The sequence below is a fragment of the Polypterus senegalus genome, chromosome 1, assembly GCF_016835505.1.
Source record: "Polypterus senegalus isolate Bchr_013 chromosome 1, ASM1683550v1, whole genome shotgun sequence".
NCBI classification, from domain to species: domain Eukaryota; kingdom Metazoa; phylum Chordata; class Cladistia; order Polypteriformes; family Polypteridae; genus Polypterus; species Polypterus senegalus.
In genome coordinates this window covers 178,768,428-178,791,841 of record NC_053154.1, presented here as the reverse complement: position 1 = coordinate 178,791,841, position 23,414 = coordinate 178,768,428, and the positions used below count along the sequence as shown (strand labels likewise).

The 23,414-nt window shown below is 37.9% G+C and overlaps 1 protein-coding gene across 2 annotated transcripts in view; it reads left to right on the top strand.

Annotated features, from left to right (window-relative positions):
* The window catches only part of tspan4a (tetraspanin 4a), a 429,441-nt gene that overhangs the window by 217,522 nt on the left and 188,505 nt on the right, over positions 1-23,414 (top strand). Inside the window, exon 2 of one of the 2 annotated variants that reach the window (XM_039763729.1) lies at positions 6,655-6,734. In XM_039763729.1, the coding sequence (XP_039619663.1) occupies positions 6,672-6,734 (63 nt within the window). In that variant the 5' untranslated portion in view covers positions 6,655-6,671. Of the gene's footprint in view, positions 1-5,674; positions 6,735-23,414 lie in introns of those variants that run through there. The other variant, XM_039763719.1, reaches the window with a different exon arrangement.

Below are 23,414 nucleotides of genomic sequence, written 5' to 3'. Positions count from 1 at the left end.
TGGAAGCAGATGAAACGGTTAATTATCCAACAAAATTTTTTAATTCATACGATCTGCCAGGGATGCCACCGCACGTACTGCAATTGAAAATCGGCGTCCCAATTATCATGTTGCGAAATATCAACCAGCCAAAGCTTTGCAACGGCACGCAGCTTGCAGTAAAAAAAAAAAAAATTAATGAGCAACGCCGTAGAAGCAACAATCTTGACAGGACCTTTCAAAGGTGAAGATGCCTTCATTCCTCGCATTCCTATGATTCCAACGTATATGCCATTTCAATTTAGGAGATTGCAATTCCCAATTCGATTGGCGTTTGCAATCACCATCTACAAAGCTCAGGGCCAATCTTTAGAATTGTGCGGTTTAGGTCTAGACATGGATTGCTTCTCACATGGACAATTATGTTGTGGGTTCTAGAGGCAGCAAACCAGACAATCTCTATATCTGCACAGACAATAGAACAACAAAATACAGTATATTGTATACCCACAAGCATTGTGAAATTAAACATATTAGAAACGTTCGCTTTCTCTTTTCTTTCTTTTCCATTTAAACAGACTGAGCCACAGCAACGCGTGGCTGGGTACAGCTAGTTTAATAATAATAATAATTCTTTACATTTTTATATTTTGTCACTGCTCAAAGTGCTTTTCATAGTGAGTGAGAGCCACTTCAGCCACCACCAATGTTTAGCATCCACCTGAATGATGCACCAGCAACTATTTTTGCATCAGTAAGGTCACCACACATTAGCTGTTAGGTGGTGAAGTGGGGAGAGAGAGCCAATAAGAGACATGGTACAATTAGAGGTCTAGAATGACTAGGCCATGGAGGACAATTTAGCCTGGATATAGAGATACACCCTACTCTTTATGAAAGATGCCCAACGATCTTTTATGGTCACAGAGTCACCTCGGTTTTACATTTCATCTGAAGTGCAGCACCATTTTTACAGCACATTGTCCCCATCCATGCACTGGGGCATTGGGATTCACATTCAGACCACAGGGTAAGTGCCCCCTCCTGGCTTCACCAACACCATCAGGTACAAGGCATGAACAGTACCTTGACAGAGCACCAGTACATTGCAGGGTGCACACACATATGAGATAGTACTTTAACAGTGACAGTTCACTGTTATATTTTTTGGGGGCGTGCATCTGTCTGTTGTTACAAGCCATGGGAGAACATGACCACTGCAGAATTTCAAGAGCAATAGTAGGATTATAAGCATCATATAGTTGATGCTGGAGGCTTGTTGAGTTATCATAGCTCCATCCACAAGACTGGCTGTAAACAGACAAGCAAACAGGAAATGTATTCTTACCTACATAAAGTTCCAAAAATCTGTGATAAAGTAATTATTTCCAGTTTCCTTTCACCATCACAAGGATGTCTCATAAATGTGGAAGGTGTGTTTTCTTAAATCTACACTTTTGATGCTTCAAAGTGGACATAATTGTTATGTTTTTTTCAATCACCTATGGACCCATGCACCTTTTAGCTCCATTTTAAACTCCAAGAACAGACGAGATAATTTTAAAAAGTGCAAAAAGCGCTTCACTTTAGAACACAGTTTTATGTGGCAAATTAATATATACAATGATTGTGAAGAAATAACTTAGACTTATCCTATAAGTTAGATGCAGAAAGAGACAGTAAAGCAAAAGTTAAATATAGGAAAATACAAACATGTTTTAATGTCTTTTAGTGAAAAGAATGGTTAAGGCAAGCATGAATTCAAGACCAAAACCATCAAAATCTATTGCTGTGAAAGACAAACTTCAAAAAGACAAAATTCCAAAATATCACAAAACATATTACAAGGGGTGTGAGATAGGTGTGTTCCCTTTTTATTCCCTACAACTCGTATTATGACTTCTTCATAGCTAGTACTGTCAGAGCGTGCCTTGAAGGGATGTCCTGGTGGGCCCCCCATTATGGCAGGTGTTTATTCCAACTGATGTCACAATCTGTGCATTATTCTTGCTTTTATCTGATTTCATTATTTAGAAGTATTGTCTATACACATTTCTAAGGAATCTTTAATACTTGAATTCTTTGCTATATATTTAAATGCTTTACTTTCTTTTGCTGTTCTCTTTTTAATCATCTATTTTCTGTAGATTTTGCTCCCTTAATTGCAACACAGTGTTGATGATCATCAAAGAGAATTGCAGCATGGCAATTCTTTCACTGCCATTTTGACATGTCAGCTCATTAAGAAATGTTCCTTACAAATGAACAGACAAGTGAATGTGGCACTGAAGTGATTGCTTACCTTTAGTATTCGGTGTTTTCAGCATTTTAATAAAATTAAAGGAGTAAAGTCTATAGAATGAAGTGAATTAAAAAATGAATGCAAAATAAATTTCAACATTTAAAGTGCTGAACACAATACAAATATTTCAAAATTTCCTAGAACAGGACCAACTCAGTTAAAATGGTTACCTATATAATTAATATTAAAACATCAAACATGCATATGTAAGTTCATACACAACATGAACTATGAAACAAACATCCATTATAATATTAATAATTTTATAATATTCATAACATCAATATCCTTGCGGTGGGCTGGCGACCTGGCCGGGGTTTTTTTCCTCCCTTGCGCCCTGTGTTGGCTGAGATTGGCTCCAGCAGACCCCCGTGACCCTGTAGTTAGGATATAATGGGTTGGATAATGGATGGATGGATGGATAACATCAATAATAATAATAAATTTATATATGATATAGTATTATTATAATGGGTTGTCTTAATGGCTGCCTCTTACCTCTAGAAGAATAGGTTTGAACCTAGCCTGTGCACTGCCTTTATGTTTCCCCCATCATGTCTCCATGATTTTTTTGTCTTGGTACTCCACTTTTCCTCCCACATTCTCAGGTCTAATTGGTGACTCTAAATTTTAATGAGTGTGCTTTGCACTGATAGTCAGCTGGGTTGGTTTCTAAATTTCACCCTGTGTTGCTGAGATGGTTGACTTATGGAACATGCTAAGCATATTTCAAACTGTCTTTTAAAAATGAAAGAGCCATATTTTTGAACAATATATTTTATTTCCAGCTGTGCTTGTGTGTTTTCTTGTAGGTGGTCTTATTTTTCTGGGTCCGATTAACTAGTTTTTACTGTTTAGTCCATACATTATCACTTAATACGTGCTTAGGCAGGAGCAGTCTGTCCCTCTTTTGTCCATCTGCCTGCACTTGTCCTTTCTGTACCTGTACATTATTTTGACAGATGCCTGGGCTGGCAGGATAGCTCATAGAGGATGGGTGCACTTACTGATCCTGAGCTGTGTGAGAGGTGACATTTTCCCTGCTAATTGTGTAAACTTGGCAATCCAGGCAAATGTTAATGCAACAGAGCAGAGGCACAAATCAACTTGTCCAGCCTGTAGAAAAATATAAAGAAAATTGTAATCTTGGAAGATGTATCGAAGGGCTTACTTTTAAAAAATGACTCTATATTGGAAGAAGCAGTCCCGTGAGAACATTTACTCTGGAAAGCGGATTGCTTTTAGCAGCATGTTGTATCTTTTACCACTGCTAATGTCTCCTGAATGCTTTTATTCTGCTTTCCATAGTGCATTACTGTCTTTTTCCCTGAGTATGGGTATCCATGATCTGCTTTTAACACTGTTTATTCTCTTTTTACTAGCTTTACGAATCTTCCCACTATTCTGGGTTCTTTCTCAATATACAGCAGCCATATGCAAAAACTGTTTGGCCTGGCAAGGTCTTTTGTTTGCTTGAGTTGCTCTATTTGCATAAATTGCTGATAATTATGATTGCAATTTTGTCAGGGCCACTCACATCTGGGTTTTTTTTATGCTTTTCCAGTACCAGGCTACTCAGGCAATAATTACTGCATGTGGTATATATACTTACTGCAGTTTAATAGCAATGTTGCTTTATGACTACCCCAGAAAGATGTGACTACTGCATCCCTGCTTGTAATTCAGGACATGCACTCTTCAGGACAACAATGAAAGAAAAAGACATGGGAGAATGTGTCCTTGGTTATCTCAAGCTGCCTTTTTCATGCAGGCACTTCAGGGGAAGGCTGTTTGTTTCTGTGGAGATTCTATAATAATGAAAGCTTACCTAGCTCATGTCATTTTAAAGTGGCACTGGCACCTACTGACCTCCATGTCAGGTAGTGGTGTCACCTGGTGTCACTTTGCTGTCTTTTGTGTTTTGTTACACATTCACTGATTTAACCAATCAAACATTAATAATGGTCCTATGATTTGCTGTTTTTGCAGAAGAGTCCACCTCTCTGATTGGTCATGTGTGCTGACTAAATGGTCTAAATATCTATCTGAATAGCCTAGTAGATTTTTAGTACAGTGGTCGGAAGACTGTTAGTACAATGTTCTGAAATGTGCTTTAGACATTATAAGAGTCGAACAGTAACCTTGTCCCCCAACATGGGACAAGAGCATAACTGGGGCTTGCTGATTATTCTAGATTGTCTAGAATAAGTAAGGGATTCTATATCAGATTGTTTAAGCCAGCTGCAAACAACTGGCAATTTAATATGGTGATAGTGAGAAAACCCTAAAAAAAGTAGTAATGCAACTAGTTTTAAGTCATCCCCGGACTGCTTCAGTATAGTACTGACACCTATTTGGGACATAAGTATTTGGATAACTACCGTTGGGATTACCCTGTGTGAATTTTAGAAATTAAGTTTATCCCGTATGCCTTCACTAGTAAAATGACACCCAGGTCCAGTTTTTTTTCCAATTTAAAATTACTTACAGTAATATACCTGTATAATAATACTAGTGTCTGTGTAGTAGAAAAGGACTTTTTGTCATCTGTGGACTGCACTACCTAAAACAAGTGATGTTGGGGTGTTGCACACTTGAATGGACAGATCCAGTCTATAGCTTGTTGCTGAGTTTCCATGGGAACTGATTGATTTTTTTTTTCCAATGCATTATCATGTAAATTGCACTGGTTGGATTTTCTGGGATATATTCAGGGACTGGGATATTGGGTGTATGTCAGGTGATTGGGGGAAGGGTATGAAGTACAATATTTGAACAAGTCATAGGCCAGAATCACCAGCTATGCTGCAGCTGAGTGGGTTAAATGGACCTGTGAACAATGATGGGTCATTCTAGTCCCTTATCTCTATTCCCAATGAACACCTAGCCCAGGGAAATATTTTTGGTGCTAATGTTAAGATACAAAGCATCTGCTTACTGTACATTCTGTTTAATATGGGTTTTTATCTTGGGAAGGCTTATGCATATAAAGTAGATGTGCGTGAACAGATAAAGGTTTTGGATCCCTTCTTTGGATGGCTGTTCTGGAAGGAAGGCAAGAGAGGACGGTGTCTGCAGGTGTTTCACTGCAAATGCTTCCTAACTGAGCTCCACATATTAGACAGTCTTGACTCCGTTCACATAACTGTTTGGAGGGGAGGGGGAGTTGGCTGCCTGCGTTGGATTGGCTCAGACAGACAAGCCAGGCCAGAGGTGGAGAATTTTTTTTTTTTTTTTACTATTTTTCTTTTTTTATCCCTTTGCTGTAGCTTTGATTGGTTAATAAGATTGAAGGAGGTGGTGCTCCAGAGATGCTGAAGAAGCAAAATGAGAGAGAGAGAGAGAGAGAGAGATGCAGATAGAGAGAGAGAGAGAGAGAGATAGCAATCTGGTGCTCCAATAGCAGAAGAGGATGCTTGTGTTGGCAGCAGGGAGCCGGAGCAGCACTGTGAATGAGGACTTCTGTTTTGCTCCTTAGCTGACAGTTGTGCTACTGTAGTAGCGTGACTGAGGCAGCTACTGTGGGCAGGTTGGGTATGGGGAAAGCTCTCTGGAGTAATAGAAGTGTTTGAAAATGTGGATTTAAGGCAAGGTGTACATTTGAGAGAAGGGACAGCGACTGCAATGTGCTGCTAAGAATATTTTTTTGTGTGTGCAATTGTGTGATTTTTAACCACTGGGGATGTGCAGCTGGCTATCGGAAAGCCTTTTACTTCTCACAGTCTTTGGGAGGTCAGCAAGAGGGAGAGAGAAAACCCACCCTAAAGACGGGTATCAATCTTGCCTAACCTGGCACATGCCAGAAGATACCTGGTCTGGATGCCAAACCGGTCTGTTGAATCGATATGCCTATGAAAAGTGGGCTCTGAATAACCACTTGGAGAAGACTATTTTAATGGGGATTGCAGCTGAAACAGTCATCTGTTGGTCTGGATATATTTTTACAGCCACACTTACTTTGTGAACTTTTCTGTATGAGTTTTAGATAATGCTTCCCAATATAAGTTGGTTCTACCCAGTGTGTTGCACAGTGTGACATACTTTCCTTACCACTGACCGTACCTCACTTAGCCTTAAGCTGGCTTGTCCATACCTCCCACACTGCACAGCTTGCACCACCAATATGCGGCGTTCCAGCACTGACGAATCAACATACCACCGTAGCCCCTCGCTGGAGAGCAAGGATTACTCACTGCCACACATGACCTTTCGTCGTTGCAGCAGCTCATATGCAAACCAGTTTGGGGCCCATAACTCCATATTTGGCTTCCACACAAACCCAGGCCCCAAAGCTACTAAGGCAAAGTACACTTCACCAAAGGGCAACAAGTATGTGGTGTTTTATCTGGATCTTTCCTTCATCTTCCTTCTAGAGTTGAAGAGGTGCAGCATGGCGCGCAACTGCCTGCAGTGCATCAAGTACCTGATGTTCATCTTCAACTTGCTGTTTTGGGTAAGTATACCGTATTGGGGTCACATGCGATACTGGGTTTCTTAACTGCTGCCATGATCATGCAGTAGCTCCCTGATTCTGTGTAATGTGTACTGGGAAACTATCCTGTTTTCTGGCCAACTCTATTATCATTGTCATCATTGTTCTGCTTGAAGCCATGTATAATGCCTTTTCAGGTGTACTGTTTAACATTGTTTATTGTTGCTCCCTTGGCTTCTCTTCTTGTATTGTAGCCTGCTTACAAGAACTTTTTCACAAAAGATTTTGTCCTCTGTGTCTGGGTCATTTCTTCTTTCCTTATACAAAAGTCATAAAAAGCTGTTGTTGCCTTTCATCTTGTGAGAAGTGTCTGTTCCTCTTCTGATCTTGCCACTAAAGCCTCTCCACATTTCTCCATATCCTGGATTTCAGATACCCCTTCTGCTTTGCTTTTTTTAGTCTTCATCGTCCATATGTCTGAGCTGTACAATGTTAAACTTTATATTGTCTTAATTAACATTATTTTTAAAATTTCCTGCTCATATGATTAGTTAGCAGCTCTCAAGATTTCTGCCCCATGCAACATTAACAAACCCCTTCTTTTCATACTCAGGATGGGTATTTATTTATTTTAACAACTAATTTTGTATCTGGCTATTCATATGTGATGTTTAAAGGTTAATCAGATACTTTAAAAAAAAATCTCTATTCAGAAGCTGCTCAGGACAGATTTGATCTTGTATGCATATTACAACATGGAATGTTTTTTATTAGAAGCAATAAGATGTGTGCTTCTGCATGTGAGTTTACATGCAGAGCCACTCATTTACACTACTTTCTGCTTTCCTGACTAACTTACTGCTGTGGGGTAGTGAAGTAAGTTCTTGGCAAAGTATATACAAAAAGCTTGAACAAATAGCTTCTTCTCAGATTTTATTTTGTGAAAGGAACTAACTTTTTTTGGTATGAAAACCTACAGACATGAACAACAATTTCCTGGAACATATATTGTTAGCTAATTGTTTTCTTTGATTTTTTTCAAATTATGATGTTCTCCATGGCTTAAATTTTAGTTGATTTTATTCAAGCGTTGTATTTTAAGTCCCTCGTGGTTTAAGCTAGTAAAGCAGGAATATCCTATTACCCTTTCAGTTGAAAAATAAAAGAAATAAAAGGTTATTATTGCAAGTTTTGTCAATTACGGTGTGAATTCAGAAATAAGAAAAAAGTCAATGCTTTGGGAACTCAAGGGTTGGCTGTAGCATCTTTCAGTTGATTTAAATGATTAGATAAATCACTGGCTCATTAAAATACCATGCACTGCCTTGATTGGAAGAAAAAGCCTTCACAATTACTTTGATTTTTTTGGATATGACTACAGTTGGACATCCATCCATTTTATTGTCCACTTGTCAATTTCTGGTCCCAGGGGTAACCAGTGCCATTCCCAGGAACACAGGTACAAGGTAGAAGCCAGCTTTGGATTAACAAGACACCTCCATGCACATACTCACACTAATTCCTACTGGAGTTTTTAATTAATCTTATTTGTATATCTTCAGGATAAAGGAGTAAAACCCATAGAAACACAGGGAAGAGAAGCAAACTCTATCCAGGCAGCATCAACTATAATTGCAGCAAGTAAAAACATCGAAGCAAGTTTCAAACCAGGTGGCTGTGGCTTGTCTAAACATTGATGAAATAACTACTGTGTGTTCATTCCAAAACAAAATGTACGAGCCTGTGTTTTGTAACCTCCAAATTGACCAGATATTTATATGGCTTAGATCACAATGCCGTTTTGAAGCATGATTTTAGATTGCAATAATGATTCAATGCATAATGCATTTAACAGCATGGAAATGTAGAGTTGCCAGTTGTGGAGGTGCTAACTTATCTTACTACATTCCTAAAAATGAATTGGCAAACACTGCATTTGTGTTGATCATTGGCTTTTTGAGACCAATGAAGTGTCCATCAGTATAACAAATAAATTGACAAAAACAGTGAAAGCCAATGTGTGTTATATATTTAATCGTTAAACTAAACATATTTGAATAAATGTAAAAGTGACAGTGATTCAGTTTCATTAACTGATTACACATTTGCCTCTATAATTGAGCCTTACAGTTTTTTTTCTGGGCTTAAATCTGGATGGAGGCAATACTGTATAAGTAAAAAATATCTGATATCAAAGATCTGATGTATAAGAAAACAGGAGAGATTATTTTAGAGTTCTCAAAAAAGGGATAAATGTTCATCCAAGAAGTTTTGATTTCATGAAATTCAAGTTGGAATATATGTAAAAACAATGAAGGAGGGGTCTGGAAATTTAAGGTATTGATAGTTTCTTATATTTAAAATATTAAATAAAACTTTTCCAGTACATGATACTTTTCAGCAAGGTTTGTAGAATAGCTATTGTTTCTTGATTGCACTTATACAAACTTAAATCTCACAACAGCAATTGTCATGAACCTGACAAATAACTTGCTAACATAACAAGCCTGATTTGAAAAGCGTGTTGTTAAAAAATCAACTTTATTAGATTTTTGTAAATTATATTTTTTTTACTGAGTAATATTAATATTTGCCACTTGATGTGCCACTGATCAAGAATTTTTGGAATTTATATGAATTTGGAATTCATTTTTTAATTTTTAATGAATCTGAAATTGTGCATGTCAAGATAAATCAGGTAATCCTTGATGATCCTATCATTCTTTAGGAAACTCATGCTGAAATCCTCACATTTGAAGTTACAGTGAAAACCTGCTATCAAAAATGAAATTCAAGCCCCTCTTACCCCTCCTGTTCCATAATATTACGCACTTAGTTATTTGTTTGTGGATCTTCATTGCATTGGCTGGGGTGCCTGTCTATGATTGTTAGCCCTCAGTTGATGATTACACCTGAAGACTTGGTGTCAGAGGACTAAAATATGATTGGCTGTCAGAAAGTTAGCAAACCGTTTTTCACAGGCATGGCTGCAGAGAAAACATGAGAAAAAACATAGTCCATGGTGGATTTCGGAAAGAAGAGGATTGCTTGGTCACAATACACAACTTGTGGAGCTCTGTGATGCAGGTCCTGCAATGACACATGTTGGAAAGATGCAGTCCTCCTAGAGAATAGTAGCACTACTAATCAGATTTTGTGTTTGAAAGCAGGCTGTCATTTTTCTGTTTTAACTCTTAAACCTTTCTTAATGCTTCTTTTTTTTTTTTTACTTGAACATCAGTTTCCAGTTACGTTCTTCATCATGTATCGCGCAGGACTCTCTAAACTACATATAAGTTAAACAGACAGAGGAACAGCCAAAAGTTTCATGCACGCATACGGTAGAAAGTTGGCTTTAAGTTTTAGTGTCACACATAAAACTTTCAAACCACTCCCATCAATCAGGTGTTCTTTTTTTTATAAAGCACCTTTCAGAGAGTGTATCTTCAGAAGGTTCTTTACCCCAGAGTACATTTTTCACTTGAATAAAGTTTACTGTAATAGATCTTTCAGTGGGACATTTTCCCTTTGCAAACACAAAGCCATCACAGCACAGTTCACTTAGCTGTATAAAAATGTCATTTTTGAGGCATCTTATAGACATATGCTCAAGCCTCTTTGTGGCTGTTTATGCTTGTTGATGTAGAAGGAATGCTTTTTTTTCACTGCAGTGCTTAACTTTATTGTGGTGGTTATTCTGCCATTTTAAAAAAACATGGTTTCTTTGTTGGACTTTTTCTGTTTCAATTCTATCACACACTCCTAAAGAAGTGTTATTTTACTCCATTTTTTTAAGTTGCTTATTTTTAAAAAGACAGCTGTTTGCCTACATGATTATCTGTGCCCATCTATTATTTATATGGATTTTACAGAGCTGACAATTGATTATTCATGTTGTTTCTCCTTCATTCTAACGCATTGTCAATACTTTACACCATAGCCTCCCTGCTGTCTGTCTGACATTTATCTTTCGTCTTTTAACGTCCTGTACTCTGCAATCTTCGTACCCAGAAATGCCCTGCCATAATTTTTTTTTAAAAATAACTATGAAGTACAAGACAGATTATTGTAGAAATACTTGTATTAATTATTGGCTTATTACAGCAGCCCTTCCCTCTCCACATTTTTATATATGACGACACACAAAAGACAAGTCGGAACAAGTTTGCTTTGGCTCTCCGTTTCTAGCATCTAATTTGTCTTTCTGGTGTAGGGTGCTGACCAGCTTCTCCTGTGCATCTGAGCATGATTGGTTGTGTCACTGGAGGTGGGGGATGGTGTTAGTTCCCAAACCATCTCTTCATTTTCAAGGTGATTGCTGTTTGCATAGGTCACTGTGATCTGAGTACAAGAGGCCTGCAAAGAACATGCTCTGTTGCAGGCGCTGGCTGTGAGTTGTGCTCTGGTTGGCAGATGGGCGTAACGAGTGCTTGCCTGGTGGAGGATTTTCCCACAATTGATTATGGATTAAAGTATTTAGAGCCTTTGAATTTTGTGAAACAGTGACTTAAAATCAATTGGATGCTGTTGGGAGTTCTGTTAGTGGAATTTGATTTCTCTGAAGCATTATCCTGAACACTGCTTGTTAAGTGTCTTGAAATAGGCAGATATTGACAGTTTACTTGTGAAATCCTGCTCCTGTCGCTGCCTTTGAGCGTACAATGCTAGAATAAATATTAGAATCAGCAATGAGTTTCTTAATAATGTAAATCTTTCAGTTATTTCAGTAATGTAATGGGTTTCCACTGAAAACCTAGGAAATTTTAGATTGTTTGTTTAGTTTTTGATAAGTTATCCTGTGACTGATTTCCCTTAGGAGCCTTCGGTTATAAGGCAACTATTGTTTTCATGCTTCTATTTTTCATTCCAGTGACATACTGTAAACCAAATCAAAATAAAAGTCAGTAGTTCTCCAACTTGATAATTTTGGTATACCTTTAGGGCATGTATTTAAGCTGAATTGCTTGAACAAGGTACTTTGTTTACTCTTGTAGGGCTCTCGCTGAACTCAGGATGATTACTTTAGTTAGTAAATGTCTAAATTGGATATCAAATGTGAAGTGTTTCTGACCTAGAGTTATATTACTGCAGTAGAGCACAGAGTGCAATGAAGTACCTTGAGTACAGTGGTTAAGAATGAGACCCAAGGGACGTATAGAAATAAGCCCATGTTCATTTGATTATACTTCAGATTATATCTCAAGGGGATACTTTGTTTTAATTCTTTCTAATATATATCAATTACAGCGGCCAAAGCACATGAGGTATAACTAGCTTCATTAAGTTTACTCTCAGGTGGGTTCTTAGCCCCACTGAGCCATTTATGCCAGCTTCTGCTACCCATCAGAAATATAAACGCCTATCTGGTCTCTCTGTCCTCCTTATTTCTGCTTTCAATTCTTTCAGTATCTAAAATGTCTGTTTCTAATTTCACAGTTTCATTCCAATTAGGTTCCATGTTGTCTTTTAGCAAACACTTAAAATTGCTTCATATACTATGGTAACCAGAAATGCACACAGTACTAAAAGTGTGCTCTTATACAAGCAGAAGATATGCCCCAAATGGAAAGAGAAGTGTAAGGAGTTAGGTGTCCATATAGAAGTTATATTCTCCTCTTTACTTTTGCACTGTACTCAACAGTTAGCCATACTTTGTTTGTATGTGGCCTATGGTAGGCTTTATGCAAGACCTTGACATTTTTTTGCTTGCAAATATTATAAAACAGTGCAATAAAGAACCTGTTGCAAGTACTAGTATATCAAATTATTTCATGTAATGTAATCACAACATTCTAAGATTTAAATTTAATTTTCTTTTGTTTACTCTGCCATTTACTGTTTTGGAGATACTATCTAGAGTACTGTTTAGCCTTCTTGTACAGACAGTGTTCCTTTAAGTTATATTCAGTTTATATGAGAAACCTGTGTTTTATTATTTTGGGTACTATGGTTGACCCTCTTTTCACCTTTATATTCTTTATTGTGTAGACTTTACCAAAATGCCTTAGATCCCATACACTTACAACTCTGTGGTCAGGTACATTACTTCAGTTCAGCATATCCTCCATCTTCCTTTATCTAACCCTCAGACAATTAGAGTGAAGGAACTGGCAGGAAGAGGTAAGTCACATACAGTATTTAAATATACATTATTGATAATATACCTCAAAAATATGGAAGCAAAATACAATGTGAATGTTGACAAATCATACTAGTACAGCCTGGTAGCATTGTATCTTGCATCCTTAGGTAGCTCTAGGCTTTCTTCTATTTAGCTTGTTTTACTACCACATGGCATTTTAGTGGACTATTGAAACATGCCACATTCCTGCCTCAATATGGCTGCTGAGATAGATTTGTATTCATCATGGTCTTCTCTTTATGGACAAATGGTGAGAGAAAGGTAAAGACAAGGAAACCAGATTTACACCATTGTTAGTACACATTACAGACCAAAGCATTGTGGTACAGAATGGCCTCCTATTCAGAACCAAACAAAAAAAAAAACATACTTCAGACCAACAGAATTAATTTGCCTGTCCCTTACTGGGCCAGTTACCAATTAAAGTGCTCAGGTACAACTCATCCCCCCATTTAGGCAATTTATGGCATTCCTATGGGGGATGGCTTATAGGCTGTTGAAAGTCAAAACACAGTCACCCTTGCCAAGCTGGTTTGATACATGGTCCATTACTCTCGCCATAAATTTCACATCCTGAGTCAGTCTTAAAAAATTGTGGGGAGGTTGGCAGGCCCGCCACCAGGGGAGGACAAACGGGACTCTGGTCCGGGGCCCTAACGGAAGGGGGCCCCTTCACCCTTGATTTTTTTTATGCTGATGTTGTGCACGTAGATATATATTCGGACAATTAATTAAGTTACATGTAATAGAAAAGTTAAATCATCTAGCTTACAACAATACAAGTGAGTATTTTAATAGCCGCATGCTCCACACAAGTAGATATTGTGCTTGTATCGTGTGAAGCACGTTTGTCAAAGGGGGTCGGCAGCGGCACGCTTCTCAAAGACAAAGGAGAGATGACACCGAAATCCTTGAGCTTGATGTTGAGTAGTATGTTTGTTGTACAGGGTATGTGGATAATGGATTGACTTCTCCGCTGTAATTGAATACTTCCGTTTCACACACACAGGCGCTGTTCTGTCTCAGACAACAGCGTTATTGTTGTGCACTATCATGGATGTTGATGTGTATGATGTAGCAGAAGTTCGTCTCCGTAGTTTGATAAATCATTCGCTTGGGTGTTCATTGTTGCTTTTAAAGCAGTGACGAGTGTGTGTTGGTTTTGTGTGTATCACTAAAGATTCTGGATCATCCGGATTTTTTGAAAACTTTGAAGTTTGATACAGCAAGTTACCATACTTATTGTACACCATGTACAGGTAGATAACCCTAACCGTTAGTATATATTAAAATGTTCAGATGTTATTCCTATTCATTGCATTGTTATAATTATACCGTTACACGTTAGATAATACATAGGCCTATCTCATTAATGTATTGTTTCAATTCTGCTACGAGCTTTCGTTAGCACTGGCTTTCCTTCTCGCAGTCAAACTTTGATGTGTGAGAAGGCTTAACTCATCAAGTATGGTATTCATAAATGCAGCATTGTCGCTGTCTGATAAACTACATTTTGATTATTTTGTATACGTATTTGAAGGTTTTGGCATGCGGGGACCCGGGGGAAGACAGAGGGGCCCACACGTACCCAAATATTTCTGGCGGGGGCCTGAGGTTGGTTAGGCAAATATTAAAGCACCACTGTTATCAAAGAAATAAAACATGAAACACTGTCTAATATTATGTATATTATGTATATTCAAAAAATATAAAAAATGTGTCAACGTTTATGTTAGGTACCATTACCACAGTCTGTAATCGTGTCCTCCCAGGTATTACCTCACACTTATACCTCCAGGACTTGTAATATTAGCATATTTCACTATCGTGAAACTAACAGGAGCATAACTGAACATCTGATTTGTTTTTCTGTTCAATAGAATGAACTTTATCCTGGCGCTAGTAAATGGAGACATGTTGCATTTTGGTTTAATGTGCAGGTAATAACTGTACTGTACTCTGCATACATGACAATTCTGCTATGCCTGGGGCCAGGAATATTTTGGAATCAAGAAATCTTCAGATTTTGTAATACTTGCATATATGTAATGAGATATCTTGGAAGCACCCTTAATCAAGTAGACTCACACATTTAATAACTGGTATCACTGGGCTGTTGTTATAATGTGTGTTGACATGACAAATATATTAAAACTCAGAAATGATTAATATGATGTACAGACTGTATTTTAGTTCCCTTTAGTTTATATAGGCTACTTCTGTCAGACAGGTCAGAAACATCTCAGCCAACCTTCACTCCATATCCACTGTGCTGGCAGCCAACATCCACTACATTCAGTTTTTGTATGGCGTGGGCTTACTTTACATACATAAAATCTAACATGTTGTTGCCACTATAAAAAGGAAAATTGCAGCAGTGTCCGTAATCTGAGCATTTAACTGTGCTCATATTGCAATAGGAGTGCCAAGCGAGAATGAAGCTGCTTTTGTTAACCATAAGCAGTTACATTCCATCAATTCATAGCACAGGTGTTATTGTTTCACTCCTAAGAACCCCCAGCAGGTTCATGCGGACCCTTCCAACTCCAAAAGTCAATTGAGTAATGATACTTCATGGCACTTGCTGCTTCATGAAGACCTCAGCCCAGGTCATCAATTATGTGTCCTAGGTTCATGGCGCTCCTTCCAGCTCAGAATGAATGTATCCATTTGGAATCTGCACATCTTCTTCTTATTATTCTTTCGGCAGCTCCCATTAGAGGTTGCCACAGCAGATCATCTTTTATGTTGTTTTATATTTACAGATCAGTAAAAAAAAAAATAGAAGGAACATATCTTAACATAATTTACCTTAAAAGTAATATGTTTAAAAGGAAAAGAGGGGGCCCAATAGGGCCATTAGTTTAAAAATCCCTCACTGCTTTCTGCTTTTCAAGTAGTTACACGGTCATTGTTTAATATTCCCCACAATCTCTACTGTTTCTTTCTTATATATTCATTAAACATGCACTGGGTCAAGAAATATAAACAAAATACAAAATGACACTATTTTATTCAATCTTCTCTATCTGTCAGTATCCTGAAGAGGCTAATCAGGTTAGTCTAGCTTTAGCAGACTGCCCAGATGGGTAGGTATCACTTACATTTTTCATTTTCTTTATGGCTTTCATTAGTTTGCTTTTGTTTTAATGTTCTGACTTAGTTCTGATGTCATCTTGCCCTGTAATTACCCTGCAATGTTTTTTTTTTTTGTATCAAAACTAAAATATTGTTTACTATAATTAACTATTTAGGATCTTATTTTGTATTCATTTATTATTCTTACAAATCCTCTTTCAAGGTTTGCAGTGCTAATGATACAAGCTTTACTGTGAAATAAGGTAGTATTGACATAATGTTCTGTCAAGGCTACGAAGTAAAAGATAACTAGTCACTCCTGTCCACCCATTAATTTCTTGTCTGACCTACGAACAGATTTTGTTTCAGGCATTAACGAAAGAAAAGAAAAAGTTTCTTGAATGTGTTGACACTTCTTCCCATTTACATTTTAATAGTATGAGTGCATGTCAGTGAAGTCTGCAAAAATGATTTTCCCTAATGCTATGTTATTTAATCAGAACAATTATTTGCTGAAACTGTTAGAAAAGGCATTACCCCTGTTTGTGCTCCTGCTTCATATATGCATATTACACTATGAATTATAACCATTCTTGGAAAAAGTACAACCCTTAATCACAAAAAATGCAGTGATTTCTTAAATTTCCTTTGACTTTTATTTCATTGCAAACAGTATAAACCCAAGATATTTCATATTTTCTCTGGTCAACTTCATTTCATTTATTAATATTCATTCATCCCTGTATTTCAGGCCTGCCTTACATTCCAAAAAATGTTGGGAAGAGACAAATTGGGGTCAGTAATGAGGTAAAATAATTACATAGTGATGTGATTTCAAACAGGTGGTGTCAACAAATGATTGTAATCATGATTTGGTGTAAAAACAGTATCCACAAATGGCTGAGTCATTGAGAAGCAAAGATAGTGTCTGGAGCATCTTCTTCTTTTGGCTGCTCCCATTAGGGGATGTGGGATAATCTTTTTCCATATGTTCCTGTCCTCTGCATCTTGCTCTGTTACACTCATCACCTGCATGTCCTCTCACATCACATCCATAAACCTTCACTTAGGCCTACTTCTTTTCTTCTTGCTTGGCAGCTCTGTCCTTAGCATCCTTCTCCCAATATACCCAGCATCTCCCCTCTGCACAAGTCCAAACCAACATAATCTCACCTCTCTGACTTTGTCTCCAAACCATCCAACCTGAGCTGACCCTCTAATGCACTCTCTAAATGTGACCCTCTAAATTTCAAATCCTGTCCATCCTCATCACACCCAATGCAAATCTTAATATCTGTAACTCTGCTACTTCCAGCTCTGTCTCCTGCTTTCTGGTCAGTGCCATTATCTCCAGCCCATATAACATAGCTGCTCTCACTACCGTCCTGTAGACCTTCCCTTTCACTCTTGCTGATACCTGTTTGTCATAAATCACTCCTGACACTCTTCTCCACCCATTCCACCCTGTCTGCAGTCTCTTTTTCACCTCTCTTCCACAATCCCCATTACTCTGTATTCTTGATCCCAAGTATTTAAACTCACCCACCTTCGCCAACTCTACTCCCTGCATCTTCACCATTCCACTAACCTCCCTCTCATTTACACACATGTATTCTGTCTTGTTCCTACTGACCTTCATTCCTCTCCTTTCTAGAGCATACCTCCACCTCTCCAGGGTCTCCTCATCCTGCTCCCTACTCTTGCTACAGATCACAATGACATCAGCAAACATCATAATCCAAGGGAAGTCCTGTCTAATTGTGTCTGTCAACCTGTCCATCACCATTGCAAATAAGAAAGGGCTCAGGGACGATGTCTGATGTAATCCCACCTCTCCCAAACTTTTTTGTGGCCTTTGTGTCCTTTATTCTGAAAGAGAGTCTCAGAATAAAGGACAAAAAAAGCACAAAAAGGTTTGGCGCAGCCGTCCCATATATTGTAGTTTGGTCACTGGGAGAAGCAAAAAAATCGAATTTCAAAACGTAGTTCAAGACAGAACTGATGTTTGTTGCACAAAATGGCAGTTTTAAAGTCTGGCATAGGAAGTGAGGTCATTGGGGCTAGGCCAAATTTCCCATAACTGGTCTGCAGGAGAAAAAGAGAAAGGGTTAGTGCACTCTGCCATCTCCTAGTCTGGCATGGAATTACCCTTATTCAAGCCCTTTAACTGCGTCCCACGTGCACGTGTGTGACAATAGGCAGAGGATCTTCAGTTTGTCAACAAATACATGAGAAAATTATTGAAAAACATAGTTCCTCAAGGAAAAATTGGAAGGAATTTGCATATTTCCCCCTCTACAGTGTATAATATTACATGATTCATTGAATCTGGAGGAATTTCAGTGCATAAAGGGCAAATGTGCAAGCTTAAGCTGAACATCCATGACCTCCAATCCCTCAGATGGCACTGCATCAAGAATCGTCACTGATAATAGCTGATATAACCACATGGGCAAGGGATTACTTTGGCAAACCTTCCTCAAGCACTACAATACAAAGTTGCATTCACCAATGCCAATTAAAACTTTACTATGCCAAAAAGCCTTATATTAACCATGTCGAGAAGCAGCAGCATCAACTTCTGTAGACTAGGAGGCATCTGAGATAGACCATCGCACAGTGGAAATTGTGGTCAGACAAGTCATAATTCCCAATATTTTTTGGAAGAAATGGATGTGTGCTCCGGACCAAAGGTGAAAAGCACTATCCAGGTTATTATCAGAAACAAGTTCAAAAGCCAGGGTCTGTCATGGTATGGGGTGGTGTTGGTGCCCTTCACAATGGTAATTTATACTTTTGTGGTGGCAGCATTAATGCAGAAAAGTACATTGAGATTTTAGAGCAACATAGGCTGCCTTCAAGACATGTTTTCCAGAGATATCCATGTATTTTTTTAACATGACAATGCAAAACCACTTTCTGCTCATATTACAAATGCTTGGAAGAAGAGGGTATAGGTACTGGACTAACCCACCTGCAGTTCTGGCCTGCCACCAGTTGAGAATATGTGGAGAATTTTGAAACAAAAAATGTGACAATGATGACCGCATACTGTTACACACCTTAAGATGTGTTTGCAGGAAGAAGAAATGGCAACATTACAAAGTGGTGAATGCTTTACCATCCCAACTTTTTTTGGAATGTATTGCAGGCCTGAAGTGCAGGAAGGGATGTATATTAACAAATGAAATGAAGCTGACCTTAACTTCTAATTGCCAAGTCCTGGAAATAGTGCTAGACTATCAAACTCACCCCAAATCACTGACAAATCTCATTACCTTGAGGACTAAGTGGTGGTTACTTTTTGTTTTAACCAAATATTTTCTGTGCTATTTCTGATGATCAGCACTACCACTTCTGTTAACTTTATATATAAGATGTGAACACTAGCTCTGCCATACTCAGTGGGTGTAAGGAACAAGCCTCTTACCCATTGAAGCTAATGGAGTGATCCTTTAATTTAAAGAAGAATTACAAGGATTAATGTCACTGTTTATAATAAACAATAATATGAGCTCTGTGACACTGGCAGGTGAAGTCAGTTTGTCACAGTGTGCTATTGATGATTTCAAGTAATTTACACACCTCATAAACATATAAATGTAAATGTGCCTGAATTGTATATTAGTTTCTACTTATTTTGGGGGGGTTTATGCATTTGCCCTCATCATATATATATATAGTATTTTCTTATTATTACTGCCTATCTTGTGTGTTCTCTTGTTGTGTGTTACTATTTTTATATTTTTGTCTGCTTTGGGTAAGCTGTCATTTTTGTTGTTGCTTATTTTACAAACAATGGCTGGCATTTCATTTCTGACCCTTTTAAATATTTGGATTTTTGCATTTCTTTTAACATAATTTCATGTGATAGGGTCATTGTGATTGTTTCAGTTCATTTTGGTTTATGCGCCAACTTCTATTTGCTCCTGCTTTTTGTTTTTTTGCTGTGCATTTCAAATGATTGCTCCTTCCTGGTATATTTAGACTCTTATTGTTTGTTGCTGCATCAGCTCTTGTTTACTTTTGTCTGTTGTGTTCAGTTGTTGTACCACTGAGTAGGAGCCTCTTGGGGTCTTGAGTCACTAAAGCAATCTAAATATGAAGAAACAAATATATAGTAGCTTATCTCATGAAACCTCTGGAGAGTCCCTGTTGTGCTCTCAATCTCATAAAATATAAGCAGTTATAGATCACTATTTGGGCCCTCAAGGCTTTTGACAGGTTAAAGTACAGACTTCTCTGGCAGGAGGTGAACAACATGAAATGGAAATGAAAAACGTATGGAGTGGAGTCTTCTATCTATACAACATTAATGTGTAGTGTTGCATGGCTTTATTATGGAGCAAGATATTTTTTTTAAGTTGGTGTATTTTATGTAGTATTTCTTCATTTCTGTCCTCTGCGAACAATAATGATATGAGCTATAACACAAGTATCACAAAGATAGCAACATGACAGCAACAGTTCTGTTTTATAAAGCATTTTTTAATCAGTAAAATGATTTTTAAGGTGTAATTAAGAGTCCAAAATAACTCTTTAACAATTTGACAGCATAAATATGTGTATAGAATATAGTCATATGAAAATGTTTGGGAACCCCTCTTAATTCTTTGGATTTTTGTTTATTATTGGCTGAGCTTTCAAAGTAGCAACTTCATTTTAATATATGACATGCCTTATGGAAACAGTATTATTTCAGCAGTGACATTAAGTTTATTGGATTAACAGAAAATATGCAATATGCATTATAACAAAATTAGACAGGTGCATAAATTTGGGCACCCCAACAGAGATCTTACATCAATACTTAGTTGAGCCTCCTTTTGTAAATATAACAGATGCCTCCTATAGCCTTTGATAAGTGTCTGGTTTCTGGATGGAGGTATTTTTGACCATTCTTCCATGCAAAATCTCTCCAGTTCAGTTAAATTTGATGGCTGCCAAGTATGGACAGCCTGCTTCAAGTTATCCCATAGATTTTCGATAATATTCAAGTCAGGGGACTGTGACAGCCATTCCAGAACATTGTACTTCTCCCTCTGCATGAATGCCTTTGTAGATTTCAAACTCTGTTTTGGGTCATTGTCTTGTTGGAATATCCAACCCCTGCATAACTTCAATTTTGTAACTGATGCTTGAACATTATTCTGAAGAATTTTTTGATATTGGGTTGAATTCATTCGACCCTCAACTTTAACAAGGGCCCCAGTCCCTGAACTAGCCACACAGCCCCACAGCATGATGGAGCCTCCACCAAATTTGACAGTAGGTAGCAGGCGTTTTTCTTAGAATGCAGTGTTCTTCTTCCACCATGCAAAGCGCTTTTTGTTATGACCAAATAACTCAATTTTTGTCTCATCAGTCTGAGCACTTTTTTCCAAAATGAATTTGGCTTGTCTAAATGAGCATTTGCATACAACAAGTGACTCTGTTTGTGGCGTGAGGGCAGAAAGAGCTTCTTTCTCATCACCCTGCCATATAGATATTCTTTGTGCAAATTGTGCTGAATTGTAGAATGATGTACAGATACACCATCTGCAGCAAGATGTTCTTGCAGGTCTTTGGAGATGATCTGTGTGTTGTCTGTAACCATTCTCACAATCCTGCGCATACACCGCTCTTGTATTTTTCTTGGCCGGCCAGACATTGTTTTAACAGCAACTGTGCCTGTGGCCTTCCATTTCCTGATTACATTCCTTACAGTTGAAACTGACAGTTTAAACCTCTGAGGTAGCTTTTTGTAGCCTTCCTCTAAACCATGATACTGAACAACCTTTATTTTCAGATCTTTTGAGAGTTGCTTTGAGGATCCCATGCTGTCACTCTTCAGAGGAGAGTCAAAGGGAAGCACAACTTGCAATTGACCATCTTAAATACCTTTTCTCATGATTGGACCACCTGTCTATGAAATTCAAGGCTTAATGAGCTAATCCAACCAATTTGGTGTTGCATGTAATCAGTATTGAGCAGTTACATGCATTCAAATCAGCAAAATTACAAGGGTACCCAAATTTTTGCACAGCCAGTTTTTCACATTTGATTTAATTTCATACAACTAAATACTGCTTCACTAAAAATCTTTGTTCAGAAAACGCCCCAGTACTCAAATGTTCCTAGGAAATGAAAGACATACCACTGTTATCTTTTTTGTTGAAAGTAAATTATTTGCAGGCTGAGAGGGGTTCCCAAACTTTTTCATATGACTGTATGTTGTGTTTTGCATATTTGAGTGATTCAAACCCAAAAATGCAAAGATTTCATGTTACAGGTACTTTATTGCTGTATAGAGAAGGCAGATACATCTCAGGACTTCATTCAGTATATGAACTGGTACTTCATTCAGCACTCAATAGTTGCAGTATGGGCAGTCATCCTACTTTAGCTCCCATCTTCAGATTAAAAGAACACCAGCAGCTCAGAATCAGCACTGAGGCCGGCCAGAAGAGTGCAAGACAGAGTAGGTCAAAGCCCTGTGTTAAATGTTCTAAATATAGTGTGACAAGCACGCTACACATTAAAACTGATCTCGGAGAAGACAACCAAGTAGTGTGCCATTGGTTTACTATTTACCTGCTCCTGTGTATGGAGGACCTGTGGAGCAGCAGAGTTATGTTTTAGCTCTCTTTACACTTATACTTTGAGTCTTTTTTTTTCCCTACTCCTCATGGGTTTTCAATTTATTTTCTCACTTAAATGAATAATTGTTAGCTAAGAGTAAACAATGAGAAGACAGGTCTCAAATGATTCCTGTTAGTTCATTAGTTTCCAAGTTATATGCATTGTAGGCAATATTGCACAATTAGTTTTAGATGTACCAGACATTTTTGTCAGGAGCCTAGATCATTCAGTTCTGTAATGATTGCAGCCCAATATTGAAACTTCGGAACATTGTAATCATCTTGTTTTAATTTTACTTTCTTTGCCTAACAGCATTGGTCATCCTGGGGTTGGCCTTTGCCTATTAGCATTATGTCATCCCTCCTCAAATGAAAAGTTTTAATAGTGCCTGAGGTTGTTTCCAAACTACTCTCCATTTCCCTGGGCACATTGTAGTTTGTTGTACTACTGATAATATTGTAAAGTCCCCTCAAGGGAGTGTGAATGTAGGGCGGAATTACATTACCAAACTGGCATACAGATCACATAAACTTTAATTTTTTATCATTATCCTTGCTATCATTATATTTGAAAGTAATCAGTCAAGAAACTGCTGCCATAAAATGTAAGAACAGATCTGCTAGAAATGTTGGCTTTTTCAAGCAGCAGGGGTTTTTATGCTAGCAACAAAAACTATGTGCCTTACTTCCCTAGGAAATAAAGGTGATGCAGTTGCTTCAAAACCAAGTATGAATGTGATTTGGTCTTTCAGAACCAGCCTTATAAAAAAAATCTGCAAATGGAGCATTTGGGGTCCATGGTGTTTATGGTTTCACAGTGGGGATCAGGAAGAAGTTGTGAATGTCTTGAATGTAAACACA